The sequence below is a fragment of the Notolepis coatsorum genome (assembly GCF_963971535.1).
Source record: "Notolepis coatsorum genome assembly, chromosome: 10".
Taxonomy (NCBI): domain Eukaryota; kingdom Metazoa; phylum Chordata; class Actinopteri; order Aulopiformes; family Paralepididae; genus Notolepis; species Notolepis coatsorum.
Window position 1 is genome coordinate 65,237,952 of NC_140174.1, and position 21,457 is coordinate 65,259,408.

At 42.6% G+C, this 21,457-nt stretch overlaps 1 protein-coding gene across 1 annotated transcript in view; it reads right to left on the reverse strand.

Annotated features, from left to right (window-relative positions):
- pcdh15b (protocadherin-related 15b) overlaps positions 1-21,457 on the reverse strand; it is a gene marked incomplete at both ends in the record, with an annotated part of 695,468 nt that overhangs the window by 291,255 nt on the left and 382,756 nt on the right. The window contains 1 exon segment of the mRNA XM_084323056.1: positions 20,842-20,958. Coding sequence (XP_084179182.1) covers positions 20,842-20,958 — 117 coding nt within the window.

Sequence of the window (21,457 nt, forward strand, 5' to 3'; positions counted from 1 at the left end):
AGTGACTGTGGATTCACTCGGTGCATCACAGTCACGAAAGGGGCTAATGACAATGTGGAGCAATATGAAATGAAAATGGGGGACCCTGATGTAAACAAGACAAACATCTTACTCTGGTCTGCATCCCCTTAACAATTGTGTGTATTGAGCCGTACTGTATTGTACCCATTCTGCAATCTGTTAAATAACGTTTTCATTCATTCATTCATGGGACTGTTACACTAAGCTTGCACTGAATTTGTTGAGAAACCTGCTTCTGCAGCAGTCTGTGTGTGAGCAACCAGTCAGCAGCATTGTGAATTTAGAGATTCACTAAAAGACACATTGAGAGACAGGTTTGTGTGTGAATTAAGAAATGAAGGTGCACAGAAGAAACTTCTGACAGAGAGTGATTTGACACTGGAGAGAGCTGTCAATATCAGTGTAACAATGTTAATGGCATCAAAGGAAGGGCACAGAAAATTACGATAAATCTGGTTTTAAAAGAAACACTGGAAATTACAAAAAGAAGAGACATGTTCATGCTGTTGAACAAGGAGATAGAACAGCTAGAGACTCCTCAGATGAAGAGGAGAGGAATCTCCTCCTCTGGTCATTATTTGGGTAGAACACACCTATTTTGAATGCCTTCGGCAGACTTTTGTTTTTTGTTTTTGAGCCATTTTAATCTAGATTAATCTAGATTAATCCCAGGATATATATATATATATATATATATATATATATATATATATATTAGGGCTGTCAGTTTATCGCGTTAATTAGATTAATTAATTACACAGCAAATTATCGCGTTATGAAAATTAACTCAAAATTAATTACAAAAAAAATTATATATATAATATATATTTTTTTTATAATTTTTTTTGTATCTCATTCATTCCATAAGAATGTAGAATACACATTTACAGACTTTTTTTTAATATGGTCCATTTGCATGTTCTTGGTATCTGATTCTAGGGACATCTATGAATCTCAGGGAATGTATTCCCAGTGTCAGAAATACTGTGGGCTAAATCCACAAAGAATGGATTGCACGGTGCAAGGTGCACCCTTACTTACAATTCATTATGAATTGAAAATGGGGGACCCTGATGTAAACAAGACGAAAGTCTTTCTCTGGTCTGCATCCCCTTAACAATTGTGTGTACTGTATTGTACCCATTCTGCAATCTGTTAATAACATTTTCATTCAATCAATCAATCTGCGCGGTGATTGATTGAATGAAAATTTTATTTTTAGTCAATTGTAATGAACCAAATGAGAATATCAATAATTTTTTTTTATCTTTGACTGTGAATAACACCATGCTCAAATTGACCAGACCTGAAAAATCTAAGCAAATTAATAGATGGAAGATGATTAAACAGAAGGTTTTGTAGATACAGTACTGAATTCTGCCATCCGGACACATGCAATTTGAAATATGATTATATAATATAAAATATCAGGCATAAAATGGTTATGCGATTAAAATGCGATTAATTAGATTAATTAATTACAAATCCTGTAATTAATTAGATAACTTTTTTTAAGCGCCTGACAGCACTAATATATATATATATATATATATATATATATATATATATATATATATATATATATATATATATATATATATATATATATATATATATATATATATATAACTAAAAGGAGAAAACCTTCAATAAGAAAGAAGGGACCGCACACTCCTAGGACTGGTTTTTGCTTTTTATTGCACTTTTTTTTTCTTTTCTTTTTTTCCTTTTTTATTGCACACCGCGTTTCGCTTCTGCTTCCTCAGGTGCTATGCAGCAGGTGTCAATAATCATCATCATTATATACAGCATATTCCATCCCACATTGTAACACATCAAGCCCATTGGCTACTCAATTATCACATTTAATTTATCATTTTGCAGGATGTAATGCATATCACTCACATGTATAAATATGATGCATAAAGACCACATATATCCACATAAACTCATTTTGAAAATTATATATAATAACACAATATGAGAGAAGTGACAAATACCTAGGTCATTAGATATGACAAACAATTTGAAGTAGATTTAAAACCACACCCACATAGGTTACACAGAACCCCTGGGGTAGTGATTACAAAAATGGATTCAACTCAAGGGATTCATTTAGACCATGGGGTTCCACAGAATTCAGAGTAAAAATCCAATATGCTTCCCGTTGTAAGAGAAGCTTTACTATATTACCGCCCCTAGGTGGTAGGGTGACTCTTTCGATTCCAATGAACCTTAGAGAGGCTGTAGAACCATGATCTCTCTCTTTGTAGTGTCTAGCGATGGCATAATCCATATTGCTGTTCCTAATGGCTGCCTTGTGTTCTGCTATTCGCACCGTAAAAAAAAAAAAAAAAAAAAAAAAAAAATGCAATAAAAAAGCAAAAACCAGTCCTAGGAGTGTGCTTCTTTCTTTTTTAAGGTTTTCTCCTTTTAGTTATATATCTCTCTTGCGCTGACCTGCACCTCCAGTCGGGGTCCAACTAGATGTGCATGAGTCTTATTTAGTCTATATATATATATATATATATATATATATATATATATATATATATATATATATATATATATATATATATATATATATATATATATATATATATATATATATATATATATATATATATATATATACAGATGGACAGATAGATACTGTAGATCTGTTCTCTATTTACATAAACACTTCAAGTCAGCATTTCTTAAAACTATGGGTCCGGACCTCATATGAGTCATAATAAGCCTGTTTCTGGCAGGTCACCCAGCATGGCACGAGTACCAGTATGTTCAAGTGAGTCTGGGTGATTTAGGGTGAGAGACTAAATTCACTCAGTCCGGGCCCGTGGCTGAAGAGGTTTTTAGTGCGGACGTCTTAAGTAGATGTTTCAGGTCAGATTTGATTTGAAAAGGCTTAATGCTCAGGGGTCTCATCATGCAGCCAACCCAACGGTACCATTACGCCTTGTCACCTCAAATTCACACTCTTAAAAGATTATGAAGAGTTATGACTTTTCCCCAACATCAAAGTTCATGTCGTCACTGTATTCTAAAGAGTCAGTGTCTCCAATATACAAATTGAATTTAAAGGAACATTATGGGAAATGCGCTTACCCTCAGACAAGAAGATAGATAGCAATTTCCTCTCTGTGCCGTTCAGTAGATAGATATCTGGCTGCAAGGTAGCCTAGCTTATCACAAATTAATAGAAGCGGATACGGACCAGCTGGCCTAGCTGTTGGTGAAAAACACCTCTCCTTGAGTTTTAAGATAAGCTAGTGGTCCGTAGACGGAAGACAGTAAGCGCATGTTTGGCGTGTTCCTTTAAGCATTTTTTCTTATCTTATGATTGCTGTGTTTTGAACAGAAACCCTAACAGATCAGTTACTCTCAGTTTCTGAAAACTACAATTCCATTACAGTAGCCTCACTTCCAAGTTGTTCAATTTTGTTTTTGCATGAAGACTTTATGTCCTATAGTGGCAGCCAATGATGTGTCATTGCGCCCTGTCGCGTTAGATAAATGCCTCTTACTCAGCTCGGATCACAACGAGTTATGGAACAAAGGTCAGTTTCAAAACAAAACATTTACGTGAGCGCTTGAGCATGAAAATCAGAAGGTAACCAACCATTTATTTTCTGTTCATGTTACTTTTTCTGGGTTCATTGCAGTTCAAGTCTGTCTCTTTCAGTAGATGCTCTCGCCAAAATCTATTTTTTTTTATAAACAAACAAACAAGTGTTCTCATTGAGTCAGTGTTCAGGCAAACAGAGTACATTATACACAGTGTACATTATACAGCAATACATTATACACAGAGTACATTATACACAGTGTACATTATACAGCAAGTACATTATACACAGAGTACATTATACACAGAGTACGTTATACAGCAAGTACATTATACACAGAGTACATTATACACAGAGTACATTATACAGCAAGTACATTATACATAGAGTACATTATACAGCACGTACATTAAACATAGAGTACATTATACAGCAAGTATATTATACACAGAGTACATTATACAGAGAGTACATTATACACAGAGTACATTATACATAGAGTACATTATACAGCAAGTATATTATACACAGAGTACATTATACAGAGAGTACATTATACACAGAGTACATTATACACAGAGTACATTATACAGCGAGTACACCATGCACAGAGTACATTATATACATAGTACATTATACAGCGAGTACATTATACACAGATAACACTATACACAAGTACACTATACATATACACAGAGTACATTATATACAGAGTACATTATACACAGATTACATTATACACAGAGTACATTATACACAGACTACATTATACAGCAAGTACATTATACACAAAATACATTATACATAGAGTACATTATACAGCACGTACATTATACATATAGTACATTATACAGCAAGTATATTATACACAGAGTACATTATACACAGAGTACATTATACAGTGAGTACATTATACACAGACAACACTATATACAAGTACACTATACATATACACAGAGTACATTATATACCGAGTACATTATACACCAAGTACATTATACACAGAGCACATTATACACAGAGTACATTATTCACCGAGCACATTATACACAGAGTGCATTATACACGAGAACATTATAGCCCACTGGTTGTTATATTTTTTATTTAAACCCAATGCTAATAGGAAACCTGCTAACGTTAATTAAGGCAATCTGTAAACATTGTAGTCTGCAATCTGGCAGCATCTGGAGGCAACGCCTCTAATCTACACATGCACACCTTCAAGCGCACCACAGAAGCAAGACTGCCAAAGTGTGGCCCGCAGCAGCACAAGCTCGACTGGAGAGGAGAAACACACAGCCATCCATAATAACTGATGTGTTTGCGTGATGCACTAAATATAAGAGGTTCAAAGTAAGGGGAAGATCTAAAGATCTAAGGCTGCAGCTACACTGATCCATCAATGAACAGAGAGAACATTTACTGAAAGTATTACTGTTGATTTATTTTTCAATTAGAACCTGACTCTGTATACACTCCTCATTGAAAATGAATTAAAATAGACACAGAAAGACAGACACAGCAGCAGATCAATGTAGATCACCTGCTGTACAGGTGATGTACCATTAAAGATCAAAGTAAGCAGTCTACATATATTTTGCGTCATCTTGTAAAATGTCTGGTGTCACTGGTGTTGTCGTGAGTTTATTTACGTGAGGAACATGTCCTCACTGTGGTGTCCCTAGGTGACGTTTGACTCAAATACAGGGAAAATTACCTAGTTTAAAGTAGTAGGGTAGTAGCAGTCAGGGATTAGGGGTTCCATTCCCTGTAGCTCAATGGGTAGAGCATGGTACAAACACTGACAGGGTTAGGGGTTCCATTCCTTGTGTAGCTCAGTGGGTAGAGCATGGCACTAACACTGCCAGAGTTAGGGGTTCCATTCCCTGTAGCTCAATGGGTAGAGCATGGCCCTAACACTGCAAGGGCGCAACATTGATTTATACCAGGGCGCGGAATAAGGCTTACGATTTAGAAACGTGGTTGCTTGATACCACAGTATACCTGATTTATCCCTAGTCTGAATGTACAGCACTACTCCACTTCATGTGAGTACCTACAACCAGTGTTAATTTTGGCAGCTATTTTCATTTTAGTTTTAGTCTTAGTCATGTGTCAAGTGCTCGTTTTTCGTTTTCATCATATTTAGTCATCTTCATTTATTTTCCGTTTAGTCAGTTTTAGTCAACTAAATGTCTGAACATTTTAGTCTTAGTCAGTTTTTGTCTCAATTTTGTCTTTTTTGTTTTAGTCTAGATTTAGTCAACGAAAACGGATGACATTTTTGTCTATTTTTAGTTAATGTACTAAAAAAAAGATTATATTATATAAATTATAAAACCTTTTTTTTCTTTTCTTTTTTACAGCTACTGTTTTATATATACTGTTTTTTAGTAATAACTAGAAAGTAATGGTATTTATTCAATAACAGGTGATTGTATAGATTAGTATTAGTATCATTAAATGACAACTATGCTCAACTATGCTTCATCCACGGAAAGGTTGTTGGCACATTGGTTCCACGCAGACATTATACGTTGTTGCACTTGCTTCCAGACGGCTTCGTTTAGGTTAGCTAGTAGCAGAGGCTCTGTTGTGATTTTTAATGCACAATAAATATTCAACATTCTCTTTTGAGACTAGGTTAGCTAGGTTAGCCACTAGTTAACGCGAGCTAGATAGAAATACAAACAAGTTCAAGTTTCAAGTTTCTTTAATAGTTGTCATACAGAGGTACAGAATACTTTTGTACAAAATGCTTCTTACTGTTGCGCTCCAGAGACTGTGCATGACAAGATAAGTATGAAATAAAAACATAGTAAAGATTAGAAGTAAAAAAAGAGGTCACAGTGTTCAGTTTAGACATATGTACAATGTTCGTAGACGTAGTTACCATACAATATACAATACTGTGCAGTGTACTAATATACAATACTATATAGTGCAAGGCATAAATGGACGAGGTGCAGTTTAGGTACAATTCACAGTAGGTGTACGAGTTGTAGTGCAAATCCTTTATCAATAAATATAAAGTGTAAGTGTGTTTGTGTGATCTAAAGTGTGGAGAGTGGGTGCTGCAGTGTGTTGTTTGTTTGAGTGAGTGTGTGCGTGTGGGTGTGTGTGCTGTGTGCATTTGATGGTTGTTGCATAGTGATTATTGTTCGTTTAGCGATTATTGTTCGTTGTTCGTTTAGCAGCCTGATGGCCTGGGGATAGAAGCTCCTTCTGAGTCTTTCTGTGCTCGCCTTAAGACTTCGGTATCGCTTGCCTGACGGCAGCAGTTCAAAGAGGCAGTTGTTCGGGTGGCTCGAGTCCTTAATAATTCTCTTAGCCTTCCCCTTGCACCGCTTGTTGTAAATGTTCTGGAGGGTGGGAAGCCCCCCTTCAATTGTGCGTTCGGCTGAACGTGTCACTCTTTGTAGTCTGCTACGGTCTTGTGCAGTGCTATTCCCAAACCAGGAGGTGATGTTGCCGGTCAGGATGCTCTCTATTGTACATGAGTAGAAGTTCCTAAGGATCTTCTGACTGACTTGGAACTTCCTTAGGCGCCTGAGGAAGTAGAGGCGTTGTCGTGCCTTCTTCACAACACTGTCAATGTGTGTGGTCCATGTCAAGTCCTCGGATATGTGGGCTCCGAGGTACTTGAAACTGTTCACTCTCTCAACCGGTGCCCCGTCGATGCTGAGGGGGCTGTAGTCCTTGACCCCTGACCTCCTGAAGTCCACAATCATCTCTTTTGTTTTGCTGACGTTCAGGGAGAGGCAGTTCTCCTGGCACCACTGTGACAGGTTCTCTACCTCTTCCAGGTAGGCCCTTTCGTCGTTGGCAGAGATCAGGCCCACCACTACTGTGTCATCAGCAAATTTGATGATGGTGTTGTTGTTCCGCTGTGCTACGCAGTCATGTGTGTACAGGGAGTAGAGGGGGGGGCTCAGAACACAGCCCTGGGGGGCCCCTATGTTGAGCGTGATGGATGAGGAGGTGCAGTTGCCGGCTCTTACCACCTGGGGTCTGCCCGTCAGGAAGTCCAAGACCCACTGGCACAGGTCATAGTTCAAGCCCAGGTCCCTGAGCTTGGCTATGAGTTTGGAGGGGACTATGGTATTGAATGCTGAGCTGTAGTCGATGAACAGCATTCTCACATAGTTCCCCTGCCTCTTGTCCAGATGTGATGCTGCTGTGTGCAGCACATGGGCTATGGCGTCCTCCGTGGACCTGTTGGGGCGATATGCAAATTGCAGAGGGTCCAGGTTGATGGGGAGGGAGGAACAGATGTAGCCCTTCACTAGCTTCTCAAAGCACTTCATGGCTATGGAGGTGAGGGCTACAGGGCGGTAGTCGTTGAGGCAAGCGGGCGTAGATTTTTTGGGTACAGGGATTATGGTGGACTTCTTCAGACAGGTGGGGATGACAGCCTGTTCCAAGGACAGGTTGAAGATGTCAGTGAATACCGGGGCCAGTTGGTCGGCACAGACTTTTAGGACGCGGCCGGGGATGCCGTCCGGTCCTGCTGCCTTCCTGATATCCACTTTTTTAAAGATCCGTCTCACCTCATGCTCTATTACCCTGAACACTGAGTCTCCATCAGCAGACCCCCCCCCCCCATTGCCGTGGTTTGTAGGCTGGTGTTGTTATTCACAGCCTCAAACCTTGCATAGAAGGAGTTGAGATCATTTGCTGCAATGTAACGTTACTGGTGAAAAAGTGATTTACCTTGGAATACTCCTTTGCCAACTTGCTGTACTTTACAGGTCTGCAGCTGGATTATGAATAGTCCCAACTTTGGCCAAGGTAACGTTAAGCTAAAACTAGCTTTTCATATAGCTCTTCAGCTAATGCTAATAACAGAGCTCCCCATCACACTGCTCCGTCGGGACGATGGCATTAAGAAAAGTTATAATTATTTTGTCTCGTCTTGTTTCAGTCAACAATATCAACATACATAAAGAGAAATTTCGACCTGGTTTTTGTAAATTACATTTTTGTGTCCTCAGTTGTGGTCAACGATATTTAATAAACTATTTAGTCTCGTTAGCGTCACATGGTCTTCAATAACGTGACGTCACGTCTCGTTGTCGTCATGAAAGAAACCTCCGTTGACGAACATCTTTCGTCATCATTTTTGTTGACAAAATTAACACTGCCTACAACTGCATGTCACCACTTAGTCTAGTGTTAGTGTGTCGAGGTAAATGCCATAGTCGGAAAAGGTATATATAGCTGCTGTTGTCACCTGCATAGCTGTATGTTATACAGTATGAATCAAACCCCTAACTCTGGCAGTGTTAGTGCCATGCTCAACCCATTGAGATACACATAGAATGGAACCCCTAACCCTTGCAGTGTTAGTGCCTAGCCCTACCGTCACACAACACCTACATCTGGTTCCTTCCAATACCAATAATGTGTCTGTCTTGATAAGAGCTTCCTGCGAATATATATTTTTTACTGAGCCAGCAAGAAAACCTCCATTTTATCTAAGTTATTTACCACGTTTTGTGGTCTGAGAAGCCCAAACACCAAGTCTGCAACCACTCAGCAGAAATGACAGTAAGTACATATATTGTGTGTGTGTGTGTGCCTTTGTATGTGTGTGTGTGTGTGTGTGTGTGTGTGTGTGTGTGTGTGTGTGTGTGTGTGTGTGTGTGTGTGTGTGTGTGTGTGTGTGTGTGTGCGTGCGTGCGTGCGTGCATGCACGCATACAGTATCTTAAGTTCCGAAAGTTGGAGCAGGCTCTAGCCCTACGCTGAAATCTACTTTGAATGCACTGCTTTAAATAGTAAATGGACTGCACTTATATACATACTGCTTTTAACGAAAGTGGTTATGAATTTGTGCCTCGCATTCAACCATTCCCTCACACACACACTGATGGCGGAGGCAAACAGGCAAGGTGCCAACCTGCTCGTCGGGTTATTTCAGTGTCTTGCTGCTCTTACTGCCAGGAGGAGCCGGGGTAAAGGGTTTGAACCGGGAACCTTCAGATTACCAGATGGCTAGTACACAGTACATTTTGCAGAGTAAATTTTACTCAAACTGAGTACATTTTACTCAAACTGAGAACAACTTTACTCAAACTGAGTAAAACTTTACTCAGTTTGAGTAAAATGTAGGCTACTCAGTTTGAGTAAAATTTACTCTGCGAAATGTACTGTGTACTAGTCTGTATCACAGAACTGAGACTGTGGCTGTAAACATGCCATTGGTCGACTATTTTGGTTGGAATTATCCTCCCTTTCTGTTATCTGCGATACTATTTTGCAAGGGCACCGTCACTGCATCCTGGGCATAGTCATGATGGTGACCGGTTTAACCTCTTAAGCCCTAGCCATATTTTCAGAAGATTCGCCTAAATGTACATAGTATACCGAAGTAAATGGAAGATTGCTCCACTTCACTCCAGCCATTTGCATGTTCTTGGTACCTAGGGACCTCAGGGAATGTATACCCAGTGTCAGAAATATTGTGTTTGTTACTATGCTTGAGTACATTTTAATGAACCAAATGAGAATATCAATTATTCTTCTTCTTTTTTGTTTTATCTTTGACGGTGAAACCAATGCTAACATTGACCAAAAGTGAAAAGCCACTGAGCTCACTCAGCACCTTCTTGAGATCAAGTGTAAATGAACAAAGGCCAGATTACGGGTTTTTTTGTAGATACAGTACTGCATTTTTTCATCTGGACACATGCAATTTGAAATATAAATAGAGAATATAGAATATCAGGCCTATAAATGACCTTATTATGGCCAAGTCATACATCTATGGATCGGCCCAAATCTCCTCTTGGCAGAGTTACATCTGGATTTAGTACCACCAGGCACCTGTTATAGGGCAGCAAAGACTGTGAATGAAATCTACTCTAAGTACAGTTACCTTTGTATAATGTCCATAGCTCCGCCATTTTTTACCGGATTACGATGCATTTTTTTCCTAGACATTCACAGAAAGGTAAAGGAACAATATATGTTGTATTTTATGGCAATAACGTTGAGGTTTGTTCTACCTATGCGATATAAACACGATTTCACGTCAATATCTGTAAAAGAAAAATGGTTGGACTAGGTTTGTATGTGGTTTGTGTGAGCTGGGTAGTGTAGTTTTATGAAATGTAGATGTCCATTGAAAGCCCTGGGTATCCTCTTTCTTAGGACTACAACAATTTAATGACGGCTTCCTGTCCTCTGGTATAATTTGTCCGTGTTCCGGTGCAATGTGCAGAGATTTTTACAAGTTCATATTTAGCTAATAACACTTAAGATCATTGGTAAACAAATGTAGTGCTTAAAGTATACACATTGATTGCTGTTTTGATAGTTGGCTACATTTGGAAAAGAAACGCAACATCACTTAATACGGACTGTATTCATCTATTTGTGACGTGAAATAAATCTCGGCCCGGTACCGGGTTATAGAAGAGTGTTTTTTCCCCCTATACCAGAATGATAATAAGTTCAGCCAGACCTCTCTCTGGCACTGGCACAGCGCTAACATCATTGGCTACATTGACTCTCGAAAGTGAGCTAAATTTTAGCGAGTCTAAAAACAGTCTAAAAACCTTCTGGAACTCATTGTGTTTGCCTGTGTGGCAAACCCCACGCACCTGGCAGCCCAAGCAGGAAAAAACAAACTAAGAGTTCCTGACAAATCCAATTTGACCTACAGGTCTGATCTCAATGGGAACTAGCAAGGTTTCTCACTGACTCAGCGCATGGAGGTTTTTTCGAACTAATTTGGTCAGTCGAGGTCTGAGACCCCATGTTATCAACTGGTGAGATGACACAGCACATTGTTAAATACCTTTTGTAACCCGGGGAAGGTTGACCAGGCACACACCCTGCTTCATACTCTATTACACACACTGATGTAGTGGGGAAAACTAGAAGAATGCACTCGAGTGGAGCGCAGAGCTCTACCAAGACCTAAATAATCTCAACTTCTTTCACATGCAACATTTTACTGGGTATATGACAGAAACAAGAGTTGCTGATATTGCAAATTTGAATGGATCCAGGCTATATCCATATGCTGATGCTAGAGGAAAGGTCACAGTGGCATCACCTCTTGGGGTCATGAATATTCACAGTCAATGGGTTGGGAGATGTGCACACTTAAAAATGGGATGTTTCCCCCGAGGAAAGGTGATAGGGTCACGAAAATCAATAGATTTCTTCATATTAGGGTCATGCATGTGCACAGCAAAATGTCCTTAATGTCCACTGAAGTGCCCTTGAGCAAGGCACTTAATCCCCAACAGCTCCAATGGAGTTGCTCAGTGGCCAACAGTAGAGGACTGTGGTTGTACTGGGAAGCCCCCAGGTGTGAATATGTGTAACTGCATTGCAGTGGGTTACTGAAAAGGAGCATCTGTGCTCAGCAACATTTTATTTTGTTTTATTTTCTCAAAAACAGCTCAATGAAATTATGTAAATTACATAGAGATAAGCATTGCAATAGGGATGACTATTTTTATAATTTCATTGAGCTGTAATTAACAAAACACAAGGATTCAGTCTCGTCTGATGACATCATGGGAGGAGATATTCCATCTCATACATTTTCAATAACTGTCAAACTAAATAAATGTCTGCAAAACAGTTTGGAGCCTTGGGATATGATGTGAGATTATGTGCAAAATAAATCAGCGTTACATAAGTGCCACTTTAAGTATGAACAACAAACCACTACCCAGGTTACCTTTCTTGGACATGTAAAACTACTTTTTCTTTTGGCAATATCAGATAAGAAGACTCATTAATTACATGTTGTCTACTGCAGTCTCATAGAATTATTATATCTATAGTATTATTCAAAGACTACTATAATACCTAATTAGAATTACCTAAGTAATTAGAATAATAGAAGCCTACGTTGTATTGACACTATGCTAATACGTCATGTTCTACAGTAGGAACTTACTACTATAATACCTAATAAAACAAGTCATTAGAATAATAGAAGCCTACTTTGCTGGAACGATTCATTTTGCACGTATACAGTGTGTGTGTGTGTGTGTGTGTGTGTGTGTGTGTGTGTGTGTGTGTGTGTGTGTGTGTGTGTGTGTGTGTGTGTGTGTGTGTGTGTGTGTGTGCACTGAGGCTGCCTCACTAAGCCGTTTCTCCACACATTTATTTCGTTTAGCAATAGAAATACATCAAACCAACAATAAATAATATCATAGAGAAGAAGACAGTATATGGCATATGAATACAGTATATTCCACTATACAGTAGCTATATCCGCGGCGATCGGTTTAGTTCTTATTTATTTAGTTTGCAGTGTGTGTGTGTAATGCTCACAATGCCTCATTGAGTCAGGACTATAAATGCAAAACTTAATTATTAATGATACAAATATTGTTGTATTAATTATCATTATAATTATTTAATTCCACGGATGTCTGTAGTATCGACAATCCCCAATGAGAAAGCTGTTGGAAACACGGGCGCACACCAGTCTGTTCGACTTACGACTGCCTTTTCGAGTTTGTAAATCCTACATAAATCCTACAAAGAATTTACAATACGAAGCCTTTCGAGAATGCCAAATAAGTACGTAAATCAAGTTATGAAGGAATTCCTTGTTAACTTTTACGTATGTTCATTCGAGAATGAAGGTCATTGTGTTTGCTTGTCTGTTTCTGTTTGTTTGTGTGTGTGTGTGCGTGTGTGTGTGCGTGTGCGTGTGCGTGTGCGTGTGCGTGTTCGTGTGTGTGTGTGTGTGTGTGTGTGTGTGTGTGTGTGTGTGTGTGTGTATGTGTGTGTGTGTGTGTGTGTGTGTGTGTGTGTGTGTGTGTGTGTGTGTGTGTGTGTGTGTGTGTGTGTGTGTGTGTGTGTGTGTGTGGACATAGTCCTAGTGGGATAGACAAGATGTTTGGGACCAATTCAACATCTGCTGGCATACGTTTTCTTTTTTTTAGCCTAGGGATTAAGGATACATGAAGTATTAACACTTTCAGTGCCACTCACGAGTTTTCTCGGATTTATTAATATCTCGTTGAAAGCCACTCACGAGATTTCTTGGATTTTTTTTTTTTTTTTTGCGATCTGAAATCATATTGCATCACCCTAGTCTACCCGAGCGCCGCCGGCGATCAGATGTGGAAAAAAGCGCCCCCTATCGTCTCCCAGATGACATAAGAGATTTTGGAATGGACTCAATGAAAATGGATGGGGAAAAAAATCCTGTACACATTTTCCAGTCCACTGATGCAGCCGGGGTTATCAGAGTTCATTCTGGAGCCTCTGAGCCCCGTGGAATCATGTGTTCTACTGTATCACGTTGGATCTATACACTTATCGATTTTTTCGAATGGTGATCAGGAATTGGAATATACCAGTTGGATACCATCTGATGTCAGGTAAGGAATCTATGTTATCAGTGTTAGGATAATCAGACTCATTTTGATGAAGATATAAGCTGTTTTGTGAAATGGGCTATATCGGTTTCACTGTAAGAATCCAAGAGGAAATGAACATGGCGATTATCCGTGCGCGGCTCGAATGTGTGAGGATTCGCCTGTCCCTGGACCTTTTTCCTGTGTTTTCCCTGTCTACTCTCCTCATCAGCCCCCACCCTTGCGATGATTTACTCTCCTCTACTCTTCACCAGCCCCCACCCTTGGACATCCTTGATCCTCTACCTTCACGCACCTGTTGGGAGTTTGCAATCACCTCGGGAGAGTACATAGGTTGCAGACTCCCCTCCAGTCCTTGTCGGGTCGTTCTGGATTCTGTGTTCTGGATTCTGTGTTCTGGACTCTGTATCTGTATCTGTGTCCAGTGTTCATGGAGTTCTGGACGTTACCATTCTGTACGTCACCATCACCTGCTGCGTCTCCGGCGTGAGACGACGGCCCAGCCATCACCACCTGTCGCCGTTTGCCTGGAGTGGGACACCGTCTTCGCTCTCTAATTCTCTACGGGAGGTTTTCCAGTGTTCCCACTCCAGACGTCAAGGCGGCACGCCATCGCTCCCGATTCCACGGGAGGAAGGCGTCTCTTCGTGATCCTCGTTCCTGGGGTGAGGCTCGTCGTCGCTCCCTAGTATTCCACGGGAGGACAGCGTGTTCCCATCCCGGTCCCCTGGGACCCCCTTTGTTCTGCGCTGCCCGTCTGCAGCATCCGAAGAGGAGGAGGAGGATCCCCGTGCCAGGCCTCCGCCGTCGGGCCCCTGTCCCCGTGCCAGGCCTCCGCCGTCGGGCCCCTGGTCCCCGTGCCAGGCCTCCGCCGTCGGGCCCCTGTTCCCGTGCCAGGCCTCCGCCGTCGGGCCCCTGTCCCCGTGCCAGGCCTCCGCCGTCGGAACCCTGTCCTCATCCCTGTAAGCAGCTCTGGCCCTCGCCCTGTCCAAGGCCTTAACCCTGTTCTCTGTCCCTGTCTCCAGCCCGCTTCTCCGGGCCTCTGTCCCTGTCCCCCTCTCCAGTGCCCCTGGTCCTGGCCCTGACACTTAGCCCTGGTCCTTAGCCCTGGCCCTTAGCCTTAGTCCCTTAGCCTGTTCGCCTCTTAAAGGCACAGTGCCGCTTTTCCATATTTCCTTGACTCTAGTGTTTTTGTGTTTTCCCTTAAAGGGACTGTGCCGCTTTTTGTTATGTAAGAAATAAATGCCCTGTTTTGGCTTACTCTCATACCTGTCTTGTGTTGTGCGATTGGGGTCGGTTACAAACCATAACAGTACGACCCGACCCGTCGACGACCCCAGCCCAGCACAGACAGTGTATGTGAGTTAGCCCTTTTTAGTTCCCCTGTTAGCTCCCCTGGTAGCCTCGTTAGTCTCCCCTGTTAGCTCCCCTGGTAGCCTCGTTAGTCTCCCCTGTTAGCTCCCCTGTTAGCCTCGTTAGCTCCCCTGTTCCCCACAGCTAGGACTGTCCTTTCAGCTAGCTTGTTCTCCTTTGCTAGTCCAGCACTGTCTGCTAGCCTAGCTCCGGCAGCTAGCGCAGCCTCTATGCTAATGTAGCAGTACAGCTAGCATAGGCCCTGTAGCTAGCAATGCTCTGGCAGCTACCCAGTCCCTCTGCTAGCCCCACTTTAGGTGTAGCTTCCCCTGCTAGCATGGCCCAGTTTTTTTTTTTTGTTTGTTGCTTTGTCATGTCCCCTGCCTTGCTGTCTGATTTTTTCGGTCGCCCGGTGGCTCCCGTGGGGGGGGAGGTACTGTGAGGATTCGCCTGTTCCCTGAGCTTTTCCCTGTCTACTCTCCTTCACCAGCCCCCACCCTTGCGAGATTTTTCCCTGTCTACTCTTCACCAGCCCCCACCCTTGTGAGAACTTTTGCCTGCCTCCTACTCTTCACCAGCCCCCACCCTTGGACATTCTGTTCCTCTACCCTCACGCACCTGTTGGGAGTTTGCAATCTGCTGGAGAGTACTTAGGTTGCAGACTCCCCTCCAGTCCTTGTCGGGTCGTTCTGTGTTCTGGACTCTGTATCTGTGTCTGTGTTCATGGAGTGTTGTGCGATTGGGGTCGGTTACAAACCATAACACAATCGTCCGTGTTATCTGGATTTGGAGAGTATTCCTTCCTTAAAAGGACAACAAAAAACGTTTCTGAAAGCTTATATTGTCAGAGAATAGGCTACAGCAGGGGTGGCCAACCTTTTTTGAACCAAGATCTACTTTTTTATTTACCACCTAGCCCGAGAGCTACCAGCCAAAATTGTATATTGTAAGCCGTCATTTGAGGCTTTATAAAAGCAGCATAATGAACACAAATCTGTCAGTGCCGAGTCCGACCTCATCTTAAATAACAAACAACATTGCTTGTTGTAGTTAACAAGGAGAGGAAGAGTTGATTTAGCAAAAATAATCAAATCAATAATCAAATTTTATTAATCAAGATCTACTTGAAATCAGCCCGCGATCTACCTGTCGATCGCGATCGACTGGTTGGGCACCACTGGGCTACAGTGTCGGAGAATTAGGCTACGCTACGGTATGCTCCAAATGGCATTGAGTTTCTCTCGTTCGATATCACGGATAGGCTAGGGGACACAAATTCGGCCTGAGATGTTCAGAGTCACTCCGGCCCGCGCGCACACACGCACACACACTATTGTCACCTATGTGTGTCGTTGCGCTCTGGGTACTGTATCTGTAGTAGAGCGCTGTGTAGGCTGGACGGACTGTTTCTGTGCAAGCAAGCATGCATACTATGGAATTTAATCCTGCCGGTGCCACTGTCGGCCCACACACCGGCCCACACACCGGCCAACATACTGGCCCACATACCGGCCCACATTAGTGGCCCACACACCGACTCACACACTGGCCCACACACCGGCCCACACACCGGCCCACATACCGGCCCACATACCGGCCTACATTAGTGGCCCACACACCAGCCCACACACCGGCCCACACACCGGCCCACATTAGTGGCCCACACACCGACTCACACACTGGCCCACACACTGGCCCACACACCGGCCCACACACCAGCCAACACACTGGCCCACACACCGACTCACACGCTGACCCACACACTGGCCCACACACCGGCCCACACACCGGCCCACACACCGGCCCACATACCGGCCCACATTATAGTGGCCCACACCGACTCACACACCGGCCCACACACCGGCCCACACACCAGCCCACACACTGGCCCACACACCGGCCCACATACTGGCCGACATACCAGCCCACATTAGTGGCCCACACACCGACTCACACACTGGCCCACACACTGGCCCACACACCGGCCCACATACCGGCCCACATTAGTGACCCACACACCAGCCCACACACCGACCCACACACCGGCCCACACACCGACTCACACACTGGCCCACACACTGGCCCACACACCGGCCCACATACCGGCCCACATTAGTGGCCCACACACCGACTCACACTGGCCCACACCGGCCCGCCGTACAGACCATGTAGCCTGGGAGATGACTGAAATCACTGCAAGAGCTAGTAGGCTATTTTTAAGAATCTTTCTGTGGCAATTTTCATTTTTACATCTAACTTTTTCAGCCCTACGCTACCAAAGTGGGCAGTCGAACCCCCCCATAAAAAAAGAAAATTACCAGCCCACTTTACTTCCGGCCCATCGGGATTCGTCCCGAACGTCCCGATGGCCAGTCCGGGCCTGCCTGTCTGTGTCGTGCAATTGGGGTCGCATTACAAACCTTAACAGAAACATTTACTCGCTACTTCTCAATAAACAATGGCTCGACAATTGGGATATGAGAGCTATAGTCAGAAATATGTCACTAGAAACTAAATCTGAATTGAATAGTTTTGTTCATGTTCAAACTGCATATTGTAATACAGCCATACAGCAATGCCAGCTAGCTAACTGTAGCAAATGCTTTCTTATTTACAATATTAGGTAGCTATGTTAAAACATAATTTTTTAACACGTTGGGTGCCATTCACGTAATATTAAGTGTTTGCTCGCCAGCGGTTGGGTGCCAGACACGTAATATTACGTTTTTGGTTAGTTTTTCTTTTTTTTCCGAACCTCTTAGCATGCAACGTCCCACATATGGGACGTTTTTCTGACTTTCTGCAACCGGCACTTTGGCGAACCCTAGTGGCTCGGTGTGCATATTTTGTAATACAATATATATATAGAGAATTGAAGGCTTATTTGTTGCCTGTCGATAGCGACAAGATCCGACAAAATCCATTCAGCGGTTCTCGAGTTACATGCCTGTATTTGAGGCTTGTGCAAAGTGCACAGTATTGCGCAAAATACCATTCCTGACTTTTGGCGCAGTAGTTCCGTCAATCTAGATCCAATCTTGAGAATGATTGTGGATCGTTGTAGCCAATGAGTGTGGCTTACCAATGAAACACCGCGTGGGGATGTATGAATCAGGGATCTAGGTGACAAACTAAATTCTGTAACAGGAAGAGAAAAACAGCCATGTGAATTGAAGTCTATGAGAAAACACAGTTGACCAGAATCACTCCTAATCACTCATTTCTGAATGGACCTTTATGAAATTTGGATATGTACTACATAAGGCTTCAGGCTATGGCTCCGTCTGGATATGTAAGCCATACCACCTTCTGGGAAAATACTACATCTGGACTACTAACTACTAAAAACTTGAGTAAGACGTTTTTCTACAACTCAAGTTCAGACCTATGTTACTCTATTACATTAGCACTAAAAGTGAATTTGTTTTCTGGAATCAGAAACCTCAGAATATCCTCTTTCAAAAGAGACCAGGCTCATGCATGTACTATAAGTATAAAGTATGTTTGTTTGGTTTGCAAAAAAAGTATGCAGTCCTCATGTTCACTTTCAAAAATTGCCACTTTTCTGCCGGCTTGATAAGCGGTATCCTATTCAATGCCAGGGACCCGTATGTTGCTGTTAGAAGGCCTACTGCGATGCCAAGGGTGCAGTACCGGCCATATTATCCCAGGTGGCGGTATCAAGCTGCAGTAAACCCTGTTCCAGACCCTGTGTTACACTGAAAGTTCTCCGGGCGCAGATTTTCAGTAGACGGCAAGGCTAGAGGTTCAATCGGTCGCATCCAAATGTCTACGGGACATCCGATGCATATGCTGTGGTGGGTGTCGTGGGCCAAATGGACATTGGATGGAGCAGATATCGATCAAACAATTGGAATATTATTTTTGGAATACTCCCGATCAAAGGTAAGGATCATCTGACGTACATTCTGGCTTGATTGTGCAAGGTTTTCATACCGATCCAGCTGATCAGCGTTTTTAGCGCTCAATACTAATGCCGTTACTGGTAATCAATCATCAGAAACGACCCCCCCACCCCCCCCCTTTCATGCATTCATGATGAAACATAATACCTACTTTATATATTTGATTCAGGAATACTAGCGTGTATAGGCAAGAAACGCCAACGCAAATAGTAGAATTGACCTATATGGATATTACGCAGCCTTTCAGGAATTACCCCATACCGCTGTAAAACCATACTTATATTCACCACGGTATAACACAGGAATGTATGCATGGAAAAAGTATCTATTTCTTGCATCTTGACCGGAAGAAACACAGTGTCAAATGACTATAGTATTGTATCCATGGCTATAATATATAATATAGATATAGCTCTACAAACAAGGTCACACAGCCGTATCTTTTTACGCTTGGCCCAGCTACAGCGGTCCGCGTCTAATGGCTGGCATCCAACGTGTTAATAAAAATGGTTTCAGTGTTATCAAAACATTGGTTCTCGAAGGAGCCCTTTCTCTTGGATTGAATCAGATCTTTTCTATTCTACCTAGTCAGATAACCGCCTCTGAGTTGAAACATAATTTTAATAACTCTATCTAGCAGAGGTGGGGCATGGAAATAGGCGGGGGTGTCAGAAGCAGATGTTTGGGATGTCAGGGGTCAGTATTGAGAAAGGGAAGGGGACCCAGACTGTCCTGCTGAGCTCTCGGGTTGGGGGTTGAAGATTACAATATTTTAAAGACATAATAATTTTTTTTATCAAGCTTCCTTGACAATGTAACTCAAATCTAATAACATGTTTTCTGAATGCAATCCGGGTTGATTAATACATTTTTCGTAATCTGATTACATAATACTGATTACTTTTAAAAAGTCACATGCTGCTGTATACACTCTCTTCATTGGGAGTACCTGAAAAAAATATGCTGGCGCTCAGAAAATATATGCTATATGGACACAAGCCCTTATGGTATGATTATTTTTTTTATCCACTTTTTCTATTTTTCTCCCATCCCAGTTACCCGCTGTGCCAATTCTCCCCTCCCCTGTCTTGAACATTGCTCGCATATGCCCCCCACTGGCCGGTTGTAGGGAGGATAGAAGCCTTGCATCACGTGTCCCCTCCGATACACGAGGAGGCAGCCTGTCACATCTTTTCACCTGCCAGCGCAGACTCTCATTGGCAAGGTGTAATGTGTGGGAGGCTCACACTACCCCCGCCATTTCCTGTCTCTGCTGTGCAGGCATCACCAACCGACCTGTAGGAGTCGCTGTCCACCACGTCCAGATTACCACCCATCGACTTCCACCCGCTAACATACCAATTGAGTTAGTATGACGACTGGCCCAAGCCGGAGGCAACGCCGACAGCCGGAGTCGAAACCGTTGTATCTTGCGTTGGTGACGAGTGCAATGTCCGCTGCACAACCCAGCCGCCTCCCTTATGGTATGATGATACAAACGCTTGTATACAGATATGTAGTGGAGGGTAAACTACAGCCTCACAAGGTAATACTAGAGAACAGAACAGACTGGGAAGTTAGTAGGACACTTCACACAGTATAAGATACTCACAGCAGGATCTGAGTCATTGGCTGTTACCGTACTAACGACGGTTCCCTTGACAGCATTAGGGGCGACCATGCCTCTGTAAACAGCCTGATGGAACACTGGGGAGAAGTCATTCATGTCCTAGAGAGTGAGAGAGAGAGAGAGAGAGAGAGAGAGAGAGAGAGAGAGAGAGAGAGAGAGAGAGAGAGAGAGAGAGAGAGAGAGAGAGAGAGAGAGAGAGAGAGAGAGAGAGAGAGAGAGAGAGAGAGAGAGAGAGAGAGAGAGAGAGAGAGAGAGAGAGAGAGAGAGAGAGAGAGAGAGAGAGAGAGAGAGAGAGAGAGAGAGAGAGAGAGAGAGAGAAGAGATAGAGAAGAGAGAGAGAGAGAGATAGAGAGAGAGAGAGAGAGAGAGAGAGAGAGAGAGAGAGAGAGAGAGAGAGAGAGAAATGCACATAGGTGCTGTAGATCAGAATGTATCATCTGTCTCTCTCTCTCTCTCTCTCTCTCTCTCTATCTGTCTCTCTCTCTCTCTCTCTCTCTCTCTCTCTCTCTCAGTCATGCTGGGAATGAGATTGGAGAGATTGGAGAGGTTGGAGATAGGAGGTGTAGTGAGTTTTTTTCTATCTTTATCTGTCTATTTT